Here is a 19,536-nt window from a genome sequence, read left to right on the forward strand (position 1 = left end):
TACAAGATGCCCAACATCTGGCCTAATGCCCAGAGCTTAGCACTTTCCCCTCTCGTGACTGAGCAGGCATCCATCCCTTAGAGACATCAGTACACACAGTGTTTTGAGCTGGTGCCCACAGTCAACTCCTTTTTGTCTAGCATACCAGCAGGATGGCCATCCTGCCTTCCTGTGGACACTGTCTTATGGATCTTAAGAAAAAAAGCACCAATGGGCATTCTCTGGGCCACGGACTTCAAGACAGTATACCTACATAAGTTCCACCTACCTGTAATAGCAGTTGTGTGTAGAACACATTGCCTTACTGGCAATATGGGTAGTGATGCCCTGCTACCCTTCCGTTTGCAGTCATTCAAAGCTCAGAACTCCTACTGCCTGTCTGCGAAGTGAAGATCCAATCACTTGTTAGGACAAGAGGAGCTCTTCACACTCACAGACATAGCCCTTTCAGTTTTCTAAGTTTCCACAGGAAGAGAAGATGAAACAAGCATTGCACATGCGCGTGTACACACACACACACACACACACACACACACACACACACACACACACACACACACACACACACCAAAAAAGGTTGCTATACCAAACTCAACAGCACCTCCTACAAACATTTACACCCAACAAAACAGAGGAAGGTGGGGGTGCTTACTGACACTAAGGCAGTGTATTCTACGAACATCTACTCTTACAGGTAAGTAGAACTTACACATATGTACCATGTACAACAAACAGGATGCCTTACTGGCATATAGGGATAAGAGTCCAGGAGTATGTGGAAATGGTCCTTGTGAAGCTTGCACTGGACCTAGAACAGCATCTCATTGTTACTACTTAACGAATGTAAGGCTGCCTCTAGAACACTTCTATAGTCCATTCCTTTCCAGACTGTCACTGATCCTTTTTGAAAAGAACATTTACCTTCCTGGATTCACCTCACCATGGTGGGTGTAACAAAAAAAATACCAGTGGGGAACCCACATGCAATGAATTGCTTATAAAATAGTTTGACCTTTCAAATCTTTACCCCAGAAAAGGAAATAAAAAGGATTTTGGTGTTCCTAAAGGGTTTGTTCTGTCAAGGTAGTACCTGAGCTGCCTATGCATATCCAAGGAATAAAGTCATGTCTACTCCTTATACTTAGGTTCTGGAAAGAAGAGAGAGAGAGATTAAAAGACTGACAGAAAGTGAAGACTGAAACTACTTTCAGCTTCAAAATAGGATAAGTGCATAACACAACTCTATCCATGTGGAAAATCAGGTAATGCTGTCCCAGCATGATAGCTTGCAGCTCAGAAACTTGCCTTGTAGATGTCAGAGCAATAAGCAAAATAATTGTCCATGTTAAGTTCTTACTATCAGCAAGAGTTGCAGGTTCAAAAGATGGTAAAATCAAAATTTTCAAGAACATATTTGAGATTTCATGAAGCAAGAATTTGCATGTGAGGGGGTCTTGTATGCAATACTCTTTTCATGTTCTATTTTACCAAAAAAAGAAGAAAAAGGGAGAGACAGCCACTAAATGCATGTTAATGGACACAGATGCACAGCTGGCCTTAAGCACAGCCATCTAGGTAGCCTCCTAGGGTGTTGCTCTTGCAGGGGCTTTTTTTCTGGTACTTATTCACTTTTTGTAGTAAAGAAATGGCTCCTTTACTATAAAAAAATAAGTACATAATGGAAAAAAGCCCCTGCTACAGCACCGAGAAAGAGAAGCCAAAGGGAGGAAGCCCTGTAGTTTTTGCCTATTTTTTGGCATCCTGCTAATACTGCTTTTCCAGTTGTCTGTTTTGTAAGGAGGCAAACAGATCTACTAGGTACATTTTACATATCTGGACTAGACCCTGGACCACCACCTTGAGCTTCTACCTCTGTGGGTCTACCCAGGATCTTCTCAGTCTGTCTAACACAGTGTTCTGCTCTGATGGAACAACCGATGCCTGGAGAGAGAAAGACAGGGAGATGGGGAATACTGAGAAGCTTGCTCCTAGCCTATTATTGCCAACTGACACAGAGAGAGTAAAGACCTCATAATCTCTAGTTTCTTGAGGTAGCAAATCACTGTAGTTACATCCATAACCACCAAAAGAGGAGACAGACTCCAAAGACGGCGAGGGACTTTCAAGTTGTGAAATAAGCCAACATCTCCTAGACAATGATGTCCTTCCATGCATCCTTGGGGCCCCAAGTGGCTAGCACTTGCATCAACACTGTCACAACTACCCAGGCGAAGTCAGACAAATCTGTTTGAAGAGAATGTACTGGCATCAAGGGGAAGCCCTGGATTGATATTTAACTGATCTATACAGCACTGGAAACTTCGTCTGATGAAGGGCAGCACTGGATACTGGAATTCCAAGGAAAGAAGGTGCTGCATCCAACAATTTCAGACATACCACTGAATTTTTCTCAACTGAAGATGGGCCAGTGGTAAAATGAGAATCCTGGAAGTCAACAGTCCAAAAATGTCTAGGAATTCCCAAGAGGAGACCATATTCATCTGGGAGAATTTCAAAAACACCATCTGCTAAAGCAGGATCTCATCTTCTAACAGAAAAGTCAGGCTCTTGTTGAAGTCAATTAAGCACCCCAGAAAGTGTGAGGGTGTCAAACAGGACTGTAGAAAGTTCAACATGAACCCTAGATGGGAGAGGCACGACAAAACCTTCTCTAGCAATTCCAAAAACCTGGATGAAGACTCTGCACAGATCTGCAAGTTGTCCAAGAACAGAACAAAACTGAATGCCCTGAGTCCATCAGTGAGCCACTACTGTAGCAAGGCATTTAGAAAACAATCACATTGCAGTGGATAGCCAAAAGGGCAATGCAGAAAACCAGACAAATCTCAGATATCCCTGAAGTGATGAGCCCTAGAAATATGAAGAAAGGCATCCATCCAAGACCAGGGTCACTGTAAAGCAGTAGTCTGAAAAAGAGTAAGCAATGTCTGCCAGGTGAGCATCTTGAACTTAGGGACCTTAACAAATGTATTAAAAAAAAAAGTCCCACACTGGTGCCAACAACTGTTCAATGAATAGGGAATGACAAGCTATCTAAAACACCTCTTTCAACACTGGAATCAAACAAGGGAAAAGAAAACATCTGCTTGGTTCCCTGTATCTGTTTATCATCAGAGGAACCAACTGATCTGACAAAGACAGGTCAGAGTCCTCAGGCATAGGATCCCCTTCAAAAAGAGGATCCCTAGCATAGTGTCTTGGGGGTGAAAGCACCGGCATTATTATAACCCAAGTATGCACCATGTAACTAATTATTTGTTCCATGGATCTATCCACTGGCACCATCTCAGGTGGTAAACCAGTCAGAGACTGCTGCCACACCTCATGAAGGTTCCTCTGCCTCTTTTTGGTATGCACTACACTAGTGGGAGTCTCCCCTGGGGGAAAGGTAACATCAATACTGGCAACAGATTCCACACCCCTGACTTCAATTACACCTTAAAAAAAAAAGGACAAGAAACTAACCAGCTCAATACCAAACAGTGGCTGCAATTCAGCCCAATAAGAAGATGGACTATTTCTGTAGGTTTACTATTTTGTTCACCACACTGAGAAAATGACAATATTTTTAGCAGCACAGGTCAAAGCACAAAATACATGCACAAAACTTCCTTAATGTAAAAAGGGCTAGTTTCAATCAAAATGAATGGATATACCTAACATAATATTAGACAAGAAATAAAATTAAACTGATGAAAAATTCCTGTCTATTCTAAATACTGCTCTGAATAAAATTACAGTTTCTGTAACACAGTTCGAAGCACAAAATACATGCACAAATGCCCCCCCCCCCACGTTTAAAAAAAATGCTAGTTCGTCAAAATGAATGGATACAGCCTAAAAAGTACAGTTGTGTACCTACCATAAATGTAGATGTTCGAGTGTATTCACAGTTGCAGTCATTACACTTGGGTTATCCTGCTGGCAGGCGACCCGCAGTTGGCCCGAGTTCCAAAGTCTTGGTCCGGCGTCAGTTGCTGTCGCCTCTTCCCTGACGTCAGTGCACCAGGAGTATAAAAGTTGCAACAGACGCCATTTTCTTCAGTTTTTCTTACCCCAGATGTCAGGTGCCCCCAGATAGGAAGGCTGAAAAGATAAAAATATGCCAAACAACTATGCATATATTACCATAAACATTTCCTTCATCTACAAGCAAATACACCACATAGGTTGTACAGAGTTGAGAAGTACAGAATAGTCCCAGCAAAGAGGGGGATGGAGGGTGGGTAACCTGGACTGCAACAGTAAATACACTCGAACATCTACATTTATGGTAGGTACACAACTGTACTATGTTCATTATGTTTCACTGTTGCAGTCATTACACTTGGGTAGAATCCCAAAGCTGAGGTTGGGTGGCTGGGTCTTGATTGGATGTGGCGAGGCTAACAAGCCCTGCAGAACTGCATTGGCAAAGCCTGCTCTGGATTTGGAGTAGAGAGGTAGGTGGTAGTGCTTGGTAAAAGTGTGCACTGAGCTCCAGGTTGCAGCTTCTAATAGGTCTTTGGTTGGTACCCCTCTGAGGAAAGCTGCTGAAGTGGCTGCTGCTCTGGTAGAATGAGGCCTAATGCCCTTAGGCACAGATTTTCCATGTTGTGCATAACAGAAGCGGATGCAGTGTCCTATCCATTTGGAGATTGTCTGCTTTGTAATAGGCTTTCCTTGTGATCCTGCAGCATACGCTACAAACAGTTGCTCAGTTTTTCTGAAAGCTTTTGTTTTGTCCAAGTAAAATCGTAGCTGCCTGTGTATATCCAAAGTGTGCAGAAGTCTTTCCCCTTTATTCTGGGGATTTGGGTAGAAAGTAGGTAAATGAATGGTTTGGTTTAAGGCCACATTGGAGACCACTTTTGGCATGAATGTTGGGTTTGTCCTAAGAGAAACCCTGTCCTGATGAAAAATGAGGAAAGGTTCCACAGCCATCAATGCCTGTAACTCTGAGACTCTTCTTGCTGAAGTTATTGCTAGGAGCAGAGCAGTTTTCCATGACAAGAATTTTAGATCAGCTGTGCTGGCTGGTTCAAATGGAGGCAGTGTTAGTTTTTCTAAAACAAAGTTGAGGTCCCAAGTAGGTACTGGTGCTCTCCTAGGGGGTCTTATATTCTTTGCCCCGCTGAGGTACTGTCGTAGTAGAGGATGTGAAAAAATAGGAGGATCCGTATTGTAATGAGCTGAAATGGCAGAGGCATGGATTTTAATATATGAAAAAGATAGGCCTTTGTCCAACATCTCAGTCTGGTATTGCAAAATATGAGGTATATTAGGGACCAGTGGATCGAGCCCTTGTGCCTGGTTCCAAGCAAAGAATCTCTTCCATTTTTCTGCATAGGATTTCCTTGGTGCTGGGCCTCCTGGCTTCCAAAATTACATCCATAACAGCTTTAGAGAGAGGTGCAGTCTGAGTGGCTACATTATCTGCCATGCTGCCAGGTTTAAGGTTCTGTGTTGACTGTGCAGAATCTGATTGTTTTGCTCTGTCAGAAGATGAGGGATTTGAGGTAGAGGCCAAGGTGGGCCTTGGGACAAAGTTTTTAGGATTAGGTACCAGTGCTGGCATGGCCAGCTTGGTGCAATCAGTATCATTTTTGGCCTCTCTTGTCTGACTTTTAGAAGCACATTGGTGAGAAGAGGCATCGGAAGGAAGGCATAGACTGTCAGGTTTTTCCAGCTGAATGACAGAGCATCCACTTTCCATGCTTGAGAGTGATAAGTCCTTGTGCAAAATTTCTGTATTTGGCAATTGTGTGGGGAGGCAAAAAGATCTATGTCTGGGTGTCCCCATTTCCTTGTTATCATGTTGAACACTTGTGGATTTAGCTTCCATTCGTGAGGATCCATGAGATTTCTGCTTAGGTCGTCTGTCAGTGTATTTTTTGTTCCTGGCAGGAATTGTGCTTGCAGATGTACCTGGTAGGTCAATGCTGTGTTCCACAAAGTCATGGCTTGTCTGCATAGGGGGTAGGAATTGTGCCCCCTTGCTTGTTTATGTACCACATAACTGTGGTATTGTCCATCTTTATTAGTAGTTGTCCTGGATGTATTAGGTCCTTGAAGGCTGTCAGGGCATTCTGAACAGCTAGCATCTTTTTTTGATTGATGTGAAGATGCATTTGCTCCTTGGGCAACGTGCCCTGAATACATTTTCCTGCCATATGTGCTCCCCAGGTATAATCCGATGCATCCGTTGTTATTGTCTGCCTGGTTGTAGGTAAGGTGAAAGGCTGTCCCTTGTTGTGGTGACAGGCCTGGGACCACCATCGAAACTACTGATGTAGGCAGGGGATCAAGGTTATGATTGTCTCTAGGCTGTGACAATGCTGAGTCCAAACACTTTTTAGATACCATTGTAGTTTCCTCATATGCAGTTTTGCATATGGAATTAGTAGAATGCAGGATGCCATGAAACCCAAGGCCTGCAGAATTTTTCTTGCAGGGAGCTGGGTCTTTGTTACCATCATTTGAAAGTAATGAGTCAGTTGCCTTTGTTTATCTGGCGTGAGATAAGCCATCTGGGCAGTTGTATTTAAGCTTGCACCCAGGAATATTATCACTTGAGAGGGCACTAGTTTTGATTTCTTTTCATTTACTGTGCACCCTAGGCAAATTAGCAATCTTTTTTACAAACACCAGGTGCTTTAGAAGAATGTCCTTGCTCTCTGCTTGAATAAGGCAGTCATCCAAGTAAGGATAAATTTGAATTCCTTTTTGTCTGCAAAATGCAATTACTGGTGCCAGGTATTTTGTGAAGACCCTGGGCGCAGTAGATAAGCCAAAGGGCAGTGCAGAGAATTGGTAATGCATTGAGCCTGCTATAAATCTGAGGTATCTTCTGCACAATTGTCTGATTGGGACGTGCAGGTATGTCTCCTTAAGATCCAAAGTAACTAGCCAAGCCTCCTTGCCCAGCATGGGCAGAAGTTGTTGAAGTGTTAACATTTTGAATTTTGGAACATCCAGGAAAGTATTCAGGATTGACAGGTCCAGTATTGGTCTCCAGGCTTTGTCTTTTCTGGGTACTAAGAAAAGTCTTGAGTAAAATCCTTGTCCCAGTTCTTCTTGTGGAACTTTTTGAATAGCTCCCATATCCATAAGAGCAGCAATCTGTTTTTGTGTCTCTGCCCATTGGTTTTGTGGCAGGTTTGGCAGCGTGTGGAAGTGAAACCTGTACCCCTAAGAAACTATATTCAGCACCCATTGGTCTTGGGTGATCATGTGCCAATTTTTTGAGAAAAGTGCTAGCTTTCCCCCTAGGGGTGCTGTCAACTGGTAAGAGCTTGACATTTACAGAGGGAAGTCATTGTGACTTTTTCCTATACATTTGTGATTTGTCTTCTCCTCCTTTGGGGGCTGAAGCACCCCATTGTTTAAGTCTGTAGGAGCCTTGGGGCTGAGATCTGCCTCTTGGGCGTCTGTATCTGCCTCTTTGTGGCCTGTCTGACACTGGAAAGGACCAATTTTTTTGAAGGCCAGTTTCTGCTAAATCTAGGTGGTTGAACCTGTAAGAAATCTTTCACTGTTTGCATTGACTTTGCTTTATCCTCCATTTTCTTTAACACCTCTTCTGCCTTAACACCAAACAAAGTATCATGCCGTAGTGGAGCATCCAATAATTTTACTTTAACACGCTCAGGTAAACTTTGTTCTTTCAACCAAGCATGTCTTCGAATTACTGAACCTGTAACTGCGGCTCTACAAGAAGCCTCTAATGAATCAAAACCACATTGCAGAGTATGCTTTCCCACTTGTTCAACTGCATGCAATAAATCCTGCATTTCTTTACTGTCAGGACTTTCTGTATTTGTAACCATTTTCTGCTTTAACAATGACATGAGATACTGTTGATATTTACGCATGTGAAACTGACAGTTTAAAGCTCTTACAGCTAAAGTAGCAGAAGTGTAAACTTTTCTCCCCCCCATCTGTCCAGAGCTCTGGAATCCCTATCTGAGGGGACAGGATTTTTGGCAGTGGAAGCTTTAACCCCTTTAGGACCCTGAGAAATTGTTTCTGGGTCTGCAGCGGGGTTTTTATAAATAAATTTATGAGAGTCAGGGACCCTGTAAGTACCTGTCTGGCTTTATTGGAGCAGGGGGTAAAGAATCTGGAGACAGACTGGATTCAGAAAAAACATAATCTACAATATCAAGCACAGGAGGGATAGCCAGGGGCCTGTGCTGAGGCAATGAAAGGAAATCTCTGAGCCTTTTCTTGGATTCTGAGTAATCTTGGCTCTCCCAATGGAAATGCTCCTTCATGGTGTGCAGGGTTTCCCCAAAAGAATAATCCTCAGGCGGTGAGGCTGAAGGAATGGACTCTTCAGCATCAATGTCCTCATAGGGAGGGAGAGAATAGCCCTGATCAGAAGAAGAATCAGAGGAAATGGAAACCTGATCAGAGGAATCATAATCAGTGTCTTGCCTAGGCCTTTTGTCAGGAGGGGGACGGGAGCCCCTGATTGAAGTAATAAGGTCTTCGGCCATTTTAAGCATCTGTTTCTTTGGCATGGATGACTGTTCTGGAGAATGCTGTACTTGTTTCCTTGTCTTTAATGGTGTTTTTGACTTTGCCTTTGCTGTTGTAGTAGCTTTAATTGTAAGCTGTGAAGGTCTGAAAACACCCTCAGAAGCCAAGGAATGCAGTAAGAGTGAAAGTCCTTATGAGGTATTTGCTTCCCACAAGAAATACAATTATTAACTTTTACTGACATCGGTCTGGAGCAAGAGAAAGTTTCCCCAACAGGGTACTTAGCTTTATTGAAGACTTCAATTCTGAAATTCAATTTTGAAAATCTCAGGAGTCGGCCGACCGGCACTTGCGAACTGCTTTTGCTTCGGGCACTACGCGGCAAGAAAGACTGAAGAAAATGGCGTCGGTTGCAACTTTTATACCCCTGGCACACTGACGTCAGGGAAGAGGCGACAGCAACCGACGCCAGACCAAGACTTTGGAACTCGGGCCAACTGCGGGTCGCCTGCCAGCAGGATAACCCAAGTGTAATGACTGCAACAGTGAAACAATGATGAACATCAGTATTAAGACTTTTGCTTCACTGATTGAAGCCTTCTTGTCAGAAATAATTAACATACAAAATGGTGCCAAAATCACAAATTAAACTAAAAAAAGGTTTAGGCAGTCCTACTCAATCGCCTCAAATAATTACTTCACAGAAAAAAAATAATGTCAGCAAGTTTTCCTGTCAAAACCTCCAAATGAAGCTTTTAATCAACAGGCCTTAAGAAGCATATACAACATTTCTAATAAAAAAAAAAAAAAAGTCAAAGCAGCAGACTACACTATTTAAGAAATGACAGAAAAGGCAGGAGGAGAAAATAAAACCCTAAAAGAGTTTCTTATCTAATTTCTACAATTGATATCACCCAGTGTGAGAGAAGCAATACATTAATAAATCTTTTGGATTTCTGAAAAGAAAGATTTGTGTGACTGTAGCATAAGTAAACTTCCTGGTCGAGTGTGAAGGGCTGTCCTGGTTCTGCCAGACGACAGTGGTTCTTTAGGCAGTGAGTGGAGTTCTGAGCTTTGACAGACTGCCAGGGGGAGGGTAGCAGGGCACTACCACCCACATGCAAAGTAAGGCAGTGTTTTTGTTAAACATACTAAATTCTCCAAGTTATGTCCAGACCTCAGCATGATTAAGGTACTAAGAAAGGAGGAGGAATATGGAATAAATTCATAGAAAACATGATACCCTTCCACAGAGCGGGGTCCTCGCCCTCTGTGACAAGGTCCAACTGGAAAAGCAACACGAGAGGTTTCCCTCTGAAACTCAGGATGGGAGTGGAATCAGTGCTGTTTGGGCCAAAAGCATGCTATCAGGTGTGTGTTTTGCCTCCCTTTACTTTCTGGATCACCATGTTGAGAAGGGGGATTGGAAGGAATGAGACAGAGAGACATGTCCACCTGAATGAAGGAGTCGTCCACTGTCCAAGCTTCAATCTGTGGTCAGAGAAGTAAACAGATCTATCTCTTGAGGACACAGCTTGTGAAATCTGTCTGGGAATACATCCCTGTGTAACATTTGTTCATGAGGATCTGCAGCTTAACTGATCTAACCAACCAGCTGAATTAAAATGACATGTTACCTGCTTCTAGGATCAGTTGGAACTGAACAGCTATCCCCATGCAGATATGGTCAGCCTGCACAAGGGATAAAATACAGATCCCCTCTTGCTTATTTATGTAAATTACGGTCATGTTTGTCTGTTATCACTTGCAAGAACTCTTATTCAAAGACAGGCTTTTAAAGGTCTCATTGCCTTGATCAATGACTGCACTTTGTGTTTGACAGTCCAGTTTTCCCTTTATCCCCCAGTCTTTGAAATGCACATTAATATGGGGGGGGGGGGGCAAGGGGGCAATTCCTTACCTAGTGGGGCTTTAAGGCTTGAGCCTTAATGTCCTCAGATCCTCAGACAGAGATTGGGTCCTTAGCCAAGAATGTCACCTTATAAATGGTCCTGTTGCAACAGCACTGGATGTTTCATCAGCAACATATTCATATTTTATGGCATGATTTCCCAGCTGATAATCAATCTGGGCTTGGCCAATCATACCTGCCTTCAGACCTTCATCTTGTACTCCCCCCTAACAACTATCCTGGAGTTGCCTAATAATATGGAGAGTCACAGGCAAGAGTGTCCTCACCATCTATGTCAAAACCTAGGCAGAGAAAACTGATCTATAGTCCAATTCTTCTTCCTCATTAGAGTCAAGAGAGTTCCTCAGTCAAGAAAAGTCTGTCTTCCTCTTAGTGGGGGGACGTCTGATACAAAGTGGTTATGTGGCTGGCTGTAGGGAAAACAGAGGCTGAAGGAAACTCTGAGTCAACTTAGTCCAATACTGGCAAGCAAAGCCACTGGTTTGGAGAGGGAGTGGGCATAGGCACAGAAAGTTCTAGTACCTCTTCAGGGAGTCTCATACCTCCTGAGACTGCCAACTGATGTTCTCTCTCATGATTCAGGACAAGTATATGCAGATGACATGCCTACTGGAGTGGGAGTCTGGCTGTGGCTATGTGACCCCCCCCCCCCCCAAAACCAAGGTAGTTATCTCATAAAAGGAGTGCCTTAAGACAGGTGCTAGAGTCTTAAGAGAACAGTTGGTCACCATAGATTTTGGAAACCTGGGGGAACATCCTTAGCTTCCAACTTTAAAATACAAATACTTCCTTAAATACAACTGTGGGGCAGTCTCCCCCATGAATTCTGAAAAAAGGAGTCAGGCATCCAGTATCCAATGAGGGGTGAAGGCACGGTCTTCAATCAGATGGTAATCGATATAGGCCATAAGCATGACCACCTCCTTAAAGGGTTAACATCAGACACCTCGGCGTTTACAAATATCAAGCTTGGAGGGCTGACTGAGTGCCTCCAACGACATGACAGATATCAGACTGCAACATGCCTTCTTGAAACAAACACTTACATGGCAAGAAAAAACTAAAGATGACATGCATAGACACTTCTACTTACCCAGGTATTTGACATAATGTGACAGTACTCTTATCATGTATCATGGTGAGAGGCTCTCTGTTGTCAAGTCAGGCCACACATTGGAGGGAAACAGGTCAACAGATACTCTCAAAATGGCTTTTGCACACTATTTGTTTCTAGTCTGCTTATGCAGACTAGTAATAGCAATACCGAGTAATACCAGACTTATTACTAGATTTGTACAGGTACATTAACATATGAATTGGGCAATTAAAGACTATGACTGTCAAAGTGGCAGATGTGCAAGACTTTCTTCCCAAGGCAGTCATGCAACTCATGTTCCCTATCACTGGGAAGTGGATTCCTGGTTGGAATGCCAGTAGACCCTCCCTTTTGCTGGGATACACAGACAGCTCCAGCTGGCTCAGTAATATAGTATATAGACAGATAAATGCAGGAATCCATAATCCTATAAGATATGTCAGGCTTCCTTGAGAAGCCTGGCTCCTGAACATCTGTCAAGGCTTCATTCAATGGAGCAACAGCTAACTTTTTGACTATTTCAAGTCCAGAAGTTCCTGTACCTCTTCTGAGCACCTGAAAAATCCATAGCTTAATATTTAAAGCGATCATTCATTCTACTGATGGTATCAGAAAATGACAAAACCTTTAGTGAGGAAGCAGGGTGTAAGGTGGACTTAGTATCCAACTCGTGACTAAAAAAAAAGACATCTGGTCTACATAAGCCAGTTCATTTGTCTCAAAGTCAGGAGAAGCCTTTTCCTCAGAAGGGAGTGGGTTGGTGGACCCAATTTCTCCATTTTGATTGGGGACCCCCCCCTCAACACTAATGCCTGATTTGAGAATGGATCCAGGTTCTTAAGGAATACCACAAAGTCATGAGTAAGTCTCATCGGGTCTTGAGATGGGGCCTAGGCAGAGGAGATGGGAAGGAGGGCCCCATCCACCAAATGCAAGGGCAAGATGGTGGACTTCCAAACCCTGAATCTCTTGGTCCTGTATCTGGGGGTGATGACTACCCTGGAGATCTCCAGTCACCAGTGACCTCAATCTTAGATCACCAGGCATCCTCTTTACTAATAATCAATGTAATACTTTCCCTGCTCTTTGTTAACAAAGCAGGTGCCAGAACCAAAGGTCTCCAGAAAAGTAAGGGTTTAAATTTGGTAGGACATGCAGTCAGCTGAACATGTGGTGACCTTGAAAAGGTTATCGCCAGGGGTATCAGTCTTGCACACATCAGAGTTGGGAGCTGCAGAAAAGCCTCATGAGATATAACACCTTTGAGCCTACACTGATCTTCAAACTTCAAAGGTATGCTGTCAACCTCCCAGGATTTCTTCTCTTGGACATGCTTCAACTTGTTTTTGAGAGGGGTATCACTGGATGACTTGACGGATACCATGACAATCCTGAAAAAAGAGCACATCATTGTGTGGATAAAATTATTCTGGAAAGATCTGGCTTTATGCTTGATCTTCTGGTTAAACCTAGCACAATGGTGACAGCAGGCAGCATCATCCTCAGTCTTATGCAAAGCACACATACTGCTTATGGAAGTCTGTGTAAGGTAGCTGCTTCTAATGTGTAATACAACTGAAGACTTTATAGTCGGACATCTACAGTTCCCTGAAGCTCAAAAACTCCTAAGTTTTTAAACCTGCATGGAAGTAAGATCTCCTCAATAGGGTACATATTTGGAAGACAGGTCAAACTGGCAATACTTTAGTAACCTGCATCATCTCACTTACTGCAGCAAGAAAGTACAGATGTCTCTCTTGCATCCCAGAAGTGCTGATGTTCAAGTTGGGGGGGGGGGGGGGGCTAGCCTAGAAAGGGAAAGATGCAAAGCTCTGGAAGTCAGAATGATGCTGGGTCTTCTGATACTAAAACATCAAATGTCATCACTATTATAACAGTGAATAATAAAATGAACATTAAAAGGTCATTAAGACGAACATAATAAAATCGGATCTCTGGTTTGCTAAAAAAAATTAACTGCAGTGACCACTTCTGAGACACTGCCACTAATTAATAAAATGCTTCTGCAGTTGCTTATACATTCTACAAGGCAACACGCTCTACAGCAGGCTTAACTGGAGGAAACAAAATCAACACACAGAGTATAAAGTCCCTGGAGCAATGGAAAGTAATTATGCAATTCATACAACATATCCGGAACTGACCAAAACCCCTTTGGCACTACTCTCCATGCAGTCATTATTGATAAACTTGTAAATCTGAATGAAAATCCATATGTTGCATGGCGAACAACTAAATGCATATCTGAAAGAAAGACTATGGTTAGAGTCAGAGAAGCCACTTCCGAAAGCAAAAAAGTTATTAATATTGCACCAAAGGGGTTGGTTATGGGCCCTCTCCTACTTGGCATCTATTTTTCAAACCTGCAGGCCAACACTCCTGGCCTACAGTTTACAGACAAATGTAAATTTGGAGTTGTTATTCTATCTTCAACTGACTCACAATTGCTCCAATGTGGGTTATATCATGTTAACAACAGGTGCTAGGTTAACAGTCACAAATTAAAAAAAAATGTACAATAGTCAATTTTGGTAATCAAAACCTTTTCCTATGACATAAGTGACACATCCCCCCCAATCAAACAGTACTGTAAGAGATCTCAGCACTCCTCTTAATAATTCCATATCTTTGGACTATCATCTCTCTCCACAGCAGACAGGAAAGCCCTCTGCCTGGCTCGTTTAATTTCCAAAGGCATCTTCTTTAGATCCAAAAAAGTCTTAATTATCCTTTACTCATATCTCATCAGATTCATTATATAATGCTTCTTCTGGCATTTGTTTGCTGAAATGTTTAAACTCAACTTGAGAGTCCTCATAGGATTCCTAACTAAAAAGATCAGTGGCCTCAAACATCTTTGTTATCAGGACAGACTAGCAGCCCTCTCTATAGTTTGTACTACTTCACGGAAATCTCTGTCTAGCCTTTCAAGTCAGGGCAGATTCGACTGTCTGTTCCTTAACAGAGCAAATGGCTCCTCAAATACAAAGTTAAAAGAACCAAACCCTCATCACAGATAAAGACACACTGGTATGACAGATTTGCATCATTCACTTCTGGAACAAAAGTCCATTACATGTCAAGCAAAGTAGCACCATTGCCACTTTCAAGGTAAACCTAAGGTAACTGGCTGGACAGCCTCAAATTCTCCTGTGGTTCAGAGGGTGGTACTAGGCTATCGGCCTTAGGGCCTATACAAGCCTACCCATAACAATTCCCTGGCTATTTCTTCTATATTTACTTCCCTGGACCCCTGTCTAGCAGGGCAACTGACGTGATCCCCGGGGTGAATTTTTTATCTCCCATCCAGTCGTCAAGGTTCCTTCTGAAGAGGGCCAAAGAGGCGCTCTGCTTGACATGTATGGGCAGTCTATTCCAGAGTCTGGGGAGTCTCTGGGTCAGGAACCTATTCCCTCCAGCATGTTTTGTCTATTGTGATGACCAGGTTTAGATCCCTGGAGCGTGTGGCTCTGAGGAATTGGGAATTCTTTAAGTGTAGCATATCCAACAGCTCTGGGTCTGACATGGCCTTGTATGTTAAGCAGAGATCACCTCTGAGTAGATGATATGCAACATTGTATAGCTGGAGTTTTTTTAGATGGTCAGTGTAGGGCATTTGCTTTAGGCCTGTGATTCTTTTAGTGAGGTATTTCTGCGGTCTTTCCAGTTGTTGCAGATGTCTTGAGAGGTACATACCAAATGGGACGTTGTAATCTATAATGGGTCTAATGAGGGATGAGTACAGTGAGACAATGACCTCCTTTTTTTCTGGATGAACAGCCCTTAGTGATGAGGTGTGCCACATACAAGAATTTCCTGACTGCTGTGGCGATGTGGTTATCGAAGGTGAGACCACTGTTTTGTACTGCCCTCCCTGAGGCTGTAAGGAACATCTGAATATAAGTTATTGGCTAGGCTTGTACTTGGCTGCAGATTGATTGCTTAAGTACTTATCTACGAACCTACGAAAGAAACTGAATGCAATTTTTGCCCTTAATTCATGCGATGCCATCCCTCCCAAAATCAATACAGCAGTCTCTGCAATAACAGTACAATAATCTGACACTGGAGCAATGCTTCTCACCATTTATTTCCTTACCTGACTACAATGAAAATGGTATAAAGCTGAACACTGAGAAGTCAACTTCAACACACAAACTTCACAGCATTTCAATAAAAAAAAAAAAAGAGAAGACAACAAAACAAAAACTTAACATGCTTAGTTAGCACCATAAACATTAACATTTCATTAACTGTTGTAAGAAAAAAATGTAAAAGAAAAGGTGAGTACCACTCCTTCATCTTGCTCTGTGCTGGTTCAGAACAATGTTAAGCAATTCCATGATGGTATTCTCCCTCAAAATGGAGGATGTATAACAAAATTATTTCAGTCTCATGCATTTTATCAATGGGAGAAAGAATCCACTGTACACCCATGCACTTCAGAATATGTTGCAGAATGTCTAGACAACGGTAACTAGCATACAAGAAACGTTGGTAGTATGCTAAAGACCAACCTAAAATGATGCAAGGGGGTTGCTCATCACTTTAATTTCTGTGTTTAACCAAATGACCTACTAAAAGGCACCAAAATTAACTAGAACGCAAAGCCTTAGACAGTTTTTTTGTTGGGGGGGGGGGGGTCTCTCTAATGAAATACACACTTAAAAAATCTCAATAGAATTCTTACCTGCATATCGTAAAGGTGCATCTTTATCAAGAGCTATCAAAGGTGGGTCCAACAAGACTGTGTTATCATTTTCTGTTACAATACCATGATATGTGGTTTCTATCCAAGGCTTGTGCTTGTTAACTGTGAAAAGAAAAGAGTACTTTAAACAGGTGGTTATAAACACTTTTCCTCTATGCAAACATACTAACAAATACTCCCATTTGAAAAGAAAAATCAACAAGAACATTAAAAAGTACAGTTGTGTATACTTACCATAAATGTAGATGTTCGAGTTTATTCACTGTTGCAATCATCATCTGTGGGTTATCCCTGGTGTGGTAGCCCTTGACCGGCCTGAATACCAGAATTTTTTTTTGCATCCGCTGCAGTCGCCTGTAGTCTGATTCAGGTTTTCAATGCTATAAAGTAAGGCAGCCGACGTCATTACATCAGTTTTTCTTGCCCTAACCTGTCAGAAGCACAAGGAAATAAGGAAAAGTGGTCCTGGTGGCTAAAAGCCACCATGGGAAGCTAATGGCCCTAGCGGAAGATGGTATATGGGGGATAGAGGGAGGGAAACCAGGACTGCAACAGTGAATACACTCAAACATCTACATTTATGGTAAGTGTACACAACTGTACCATGTTCTTCATGTTTCACTGTTGCAGTCATCACCTGTAGGAGGATTACCAAAGCTGAGGAGAGGGGTGGGAAGGATAGGTTAGAGTCCTAGGCATGGGTCAGCAGGCTCTGCAGTACTGCAGAGGCAAACCCTGACCTAGACTTAGAAAAAAAGAGGTAGGTGGTAATGCTTTGTAAACGTATGGACAGAGGTCCAGGTGGCAGCTTCCAAGACTCCTCTGAGGAATGCTGTGGAAGTGGAGGCTTCCCTGGTGGAATGGGTACAGACAGACTTTTGGGGGGGGGGGGTTCCCATGTAGTCTGTAGCAGAAATGGATACAGTGTGATATCCATATGGAAATGGTTTGTTTGGAAATGGGCTTCCCCCAGGGGCAAAGCTGACAAGTAGTTGGCCTGTTTTTCTGAATGGTTCAGTACGGTCCACATAGTATCTGAGTTGTCTGTGCACGTCTAGCAAGTGTAGAATTCTTTCCCCCTTGCTTTGAGGGTTGGGAAAGAAGGTGGGTAGGTGTATGGACTGGTTGAGGGTCACATCAGATATCACCTTGGGCATACAGGAGGGGTTAGTCCTCAGGGAGACCCTGTCTGCATGGAAAATGATAAAGGGCTCAACAGCCATGCAAGCCTGTATTTCTGTTACCCTTCTGGCTGAGGTGATAGCTAGTAGGAAGGCAGTCTTCCGGGAGAGCTATTTCAATTCAGCAGAAACAGCAGGTTCGAAAGGAGGTAAGGTTAGTTTTTCTAGAACATAATTCAGGTCCCAGGGTGGCGTGGGAGGCCTTCTGGGAGGTCTGATATTAGAAACTCCTCTGAGGAATTGCATAATCAAAGAATGAGAGAGGGTGGGTCTGAATCGTAATGGGCAGAAATGACGGAGGCATGGATTTTAATAGAGGAGAAAGAGAGGCCACTATTGAGCAACTCGGCTAGGTAATTCAAGATAACAGGGATGGAAGGATGGGAGGTACTGGCCCCTTTGGACTGGTTCCAGGAACAGAATCTTTTCCATTTCCCTACGTATGATTTTCTGGTGCTGGGCCTTCTGGCCTCTGTGATGATGTGTAGGACCCGTTTGCTTAACTGGGACTCCTTGTTAACTTTTAAGGTATAAGCAATGCTGAAAGATTGAGAGTCTGTAAGTCTGGGTAATGTATCTTCCCCCTCACCTGGGTCAAGAGGTCTGAGATCAGGGGAAGGTGCTTGGGGGCTGTAAGGTCAGGCTGCACAGTTAGGGGTACCAATGCTGTCTGGCCCAATCTGGAGCAATGAGGGTGGCCTTTGGTCTCTCCTCCATTATTTTGATCAGTGCCTTGGGAATAAGGGGCAGAGGAGGGAACGCATACACAAAGAAGGATTTCTAGGTGAAGGTCAAGGCATCCACCTTCCACACTAGGTACAGAAATATTGCAACTGGTGATTGAGGTGTGAGGCAAAGAGATCCACTTCGGGAGTCCCCACTCCTGAGTAATTTGCAGAAAGATTTCCCTGTGGAGCTGCCATTCGTGGGGGTCCAGTAAGTTTCTACTTAGGTGGTCTGCCAAGGTGTTGCTGAACCCTGGTAGGTATTGTGCAATTAGGTGTAGACCCATGGAGGTGGCTGTAAGCCAGAGGCTCATGGCTAACCTGCACAGGGGGTACGATTGGGTCCCCCCCTGTTTGTTGATATACCACATTACTGTGGTGTTGTCTTTTTTTATAAGGAGAACCCCTGGCTTGAGATGGGGTTTAAAAGATGTCAGAGCCTTTTGTACTGCCATCATTTCTTTCAGATTGATGTGCAAGTGAAGTTGCTGGGCATCCCAAAGCCCTCGGGTGCACCTGCCTGCTAGGTGAGCGCCCCAAGTAATGTCGGAGGCATCAGTGGTGATGGTCTGGCCGGAGGAGTGGAGGATTTAGGGAAGACCCTTGTTCCTGGCACAGGCCTCTGCCCATCAGAGAAACTAGGACCTTATACATGGGATCAGAGGGAGAGAGCTCTCTAGGGACTAAGTGCTGGAACCACAGGTTCTTTAAATACCACTGAAGTTTTCTCATGTGAAGCCTGGCCAGAGGAATGAGAAGGATGCAAGATGCCATGTATCCCAGGGCTTGCAGGAACGTCCTCGCAGTGAGGTGACTTCTGGAAGCCAACTGGGTAAAGTAGAGAGGCAGGAAGCTTTGCTTTCCTGGGGATAGGAAGGCCATTAGGGATGCTGCATCTAGCACAGCTCCCAAGAAAATCATCTTCTTGGTGGGGTTTTGCTTTGATTTCTTCTCGTTGATGGTGAACCCTAGGGAAGTTAGGAGTGATTTGACAAAGAGAAGGTCCTGGAGCAGCTTTTCTTTGCACTCTGCCTGAATGAGGCAGTCGTCCATGTAAGGGTAAATCTGTATACTTTTCTGTCTGCAGAATGCTATGGCTGGGGCCAAGCATTTAGTGAATACTCTGGGAGCAGTAGATAAGCCAAAGGGCAGCACAGGACAACTGAAAGTGTTGTGAGACTACTCTGAAGTGCAGGAATTTCCTGCATGATTCCCTGATGGGGATGTGGAGGTACACATCTTTTAGGTCTAGGGTCACTAGCCAAGAATTTTTTCTTAGCATAGGCAGCAGCTGCTGCAAAGTTAGCATTTTGAATCTGGGGACCACCAGGGAAGTGTTCAGAATGGACAGATCCAGGATGGGGCGCCAAGTGCCTTCTTTTCTG

The 19,536-nt window shown here is 43.5% G+C and overlaps 1 protein-coding gene across 1 annotated transcript in view; it reads right to left on the minus strand.

Annotated features, from left to right (window-relative positions):
• Positions 1-19,536, minus strand: part of CLSTN1 (calsyntenin 1) — a gene marked incomplete in the record, with an annotated part of 1,072,885 nt that overhangs the window by 713,174 nt on the left and 340,175 nt on the right. The window contains 1 exon segment of the mRNA XM_044063129.1: positions 16,225-16,347. Coding sequence (XP_043919064.1) covers positions 16,225-16,347 — 123 coding nt within the window.

The sequence above is a fragment of the Protopterus annectens genome, chromosome 2.part1 (assembly GCF_019279795.1).
Source record: "Protopterus annectens isolate FY-2018-M chromosome 2.part1, PAN1.0, whole genome shotgun sequence".
NCBI classification, from domain to species: domain Eukaryota; kingdom Metazoa; phylum Chordata; order Ceratodontiformes; family Protopteridae; genus Protopterus; species Protopterus annectens.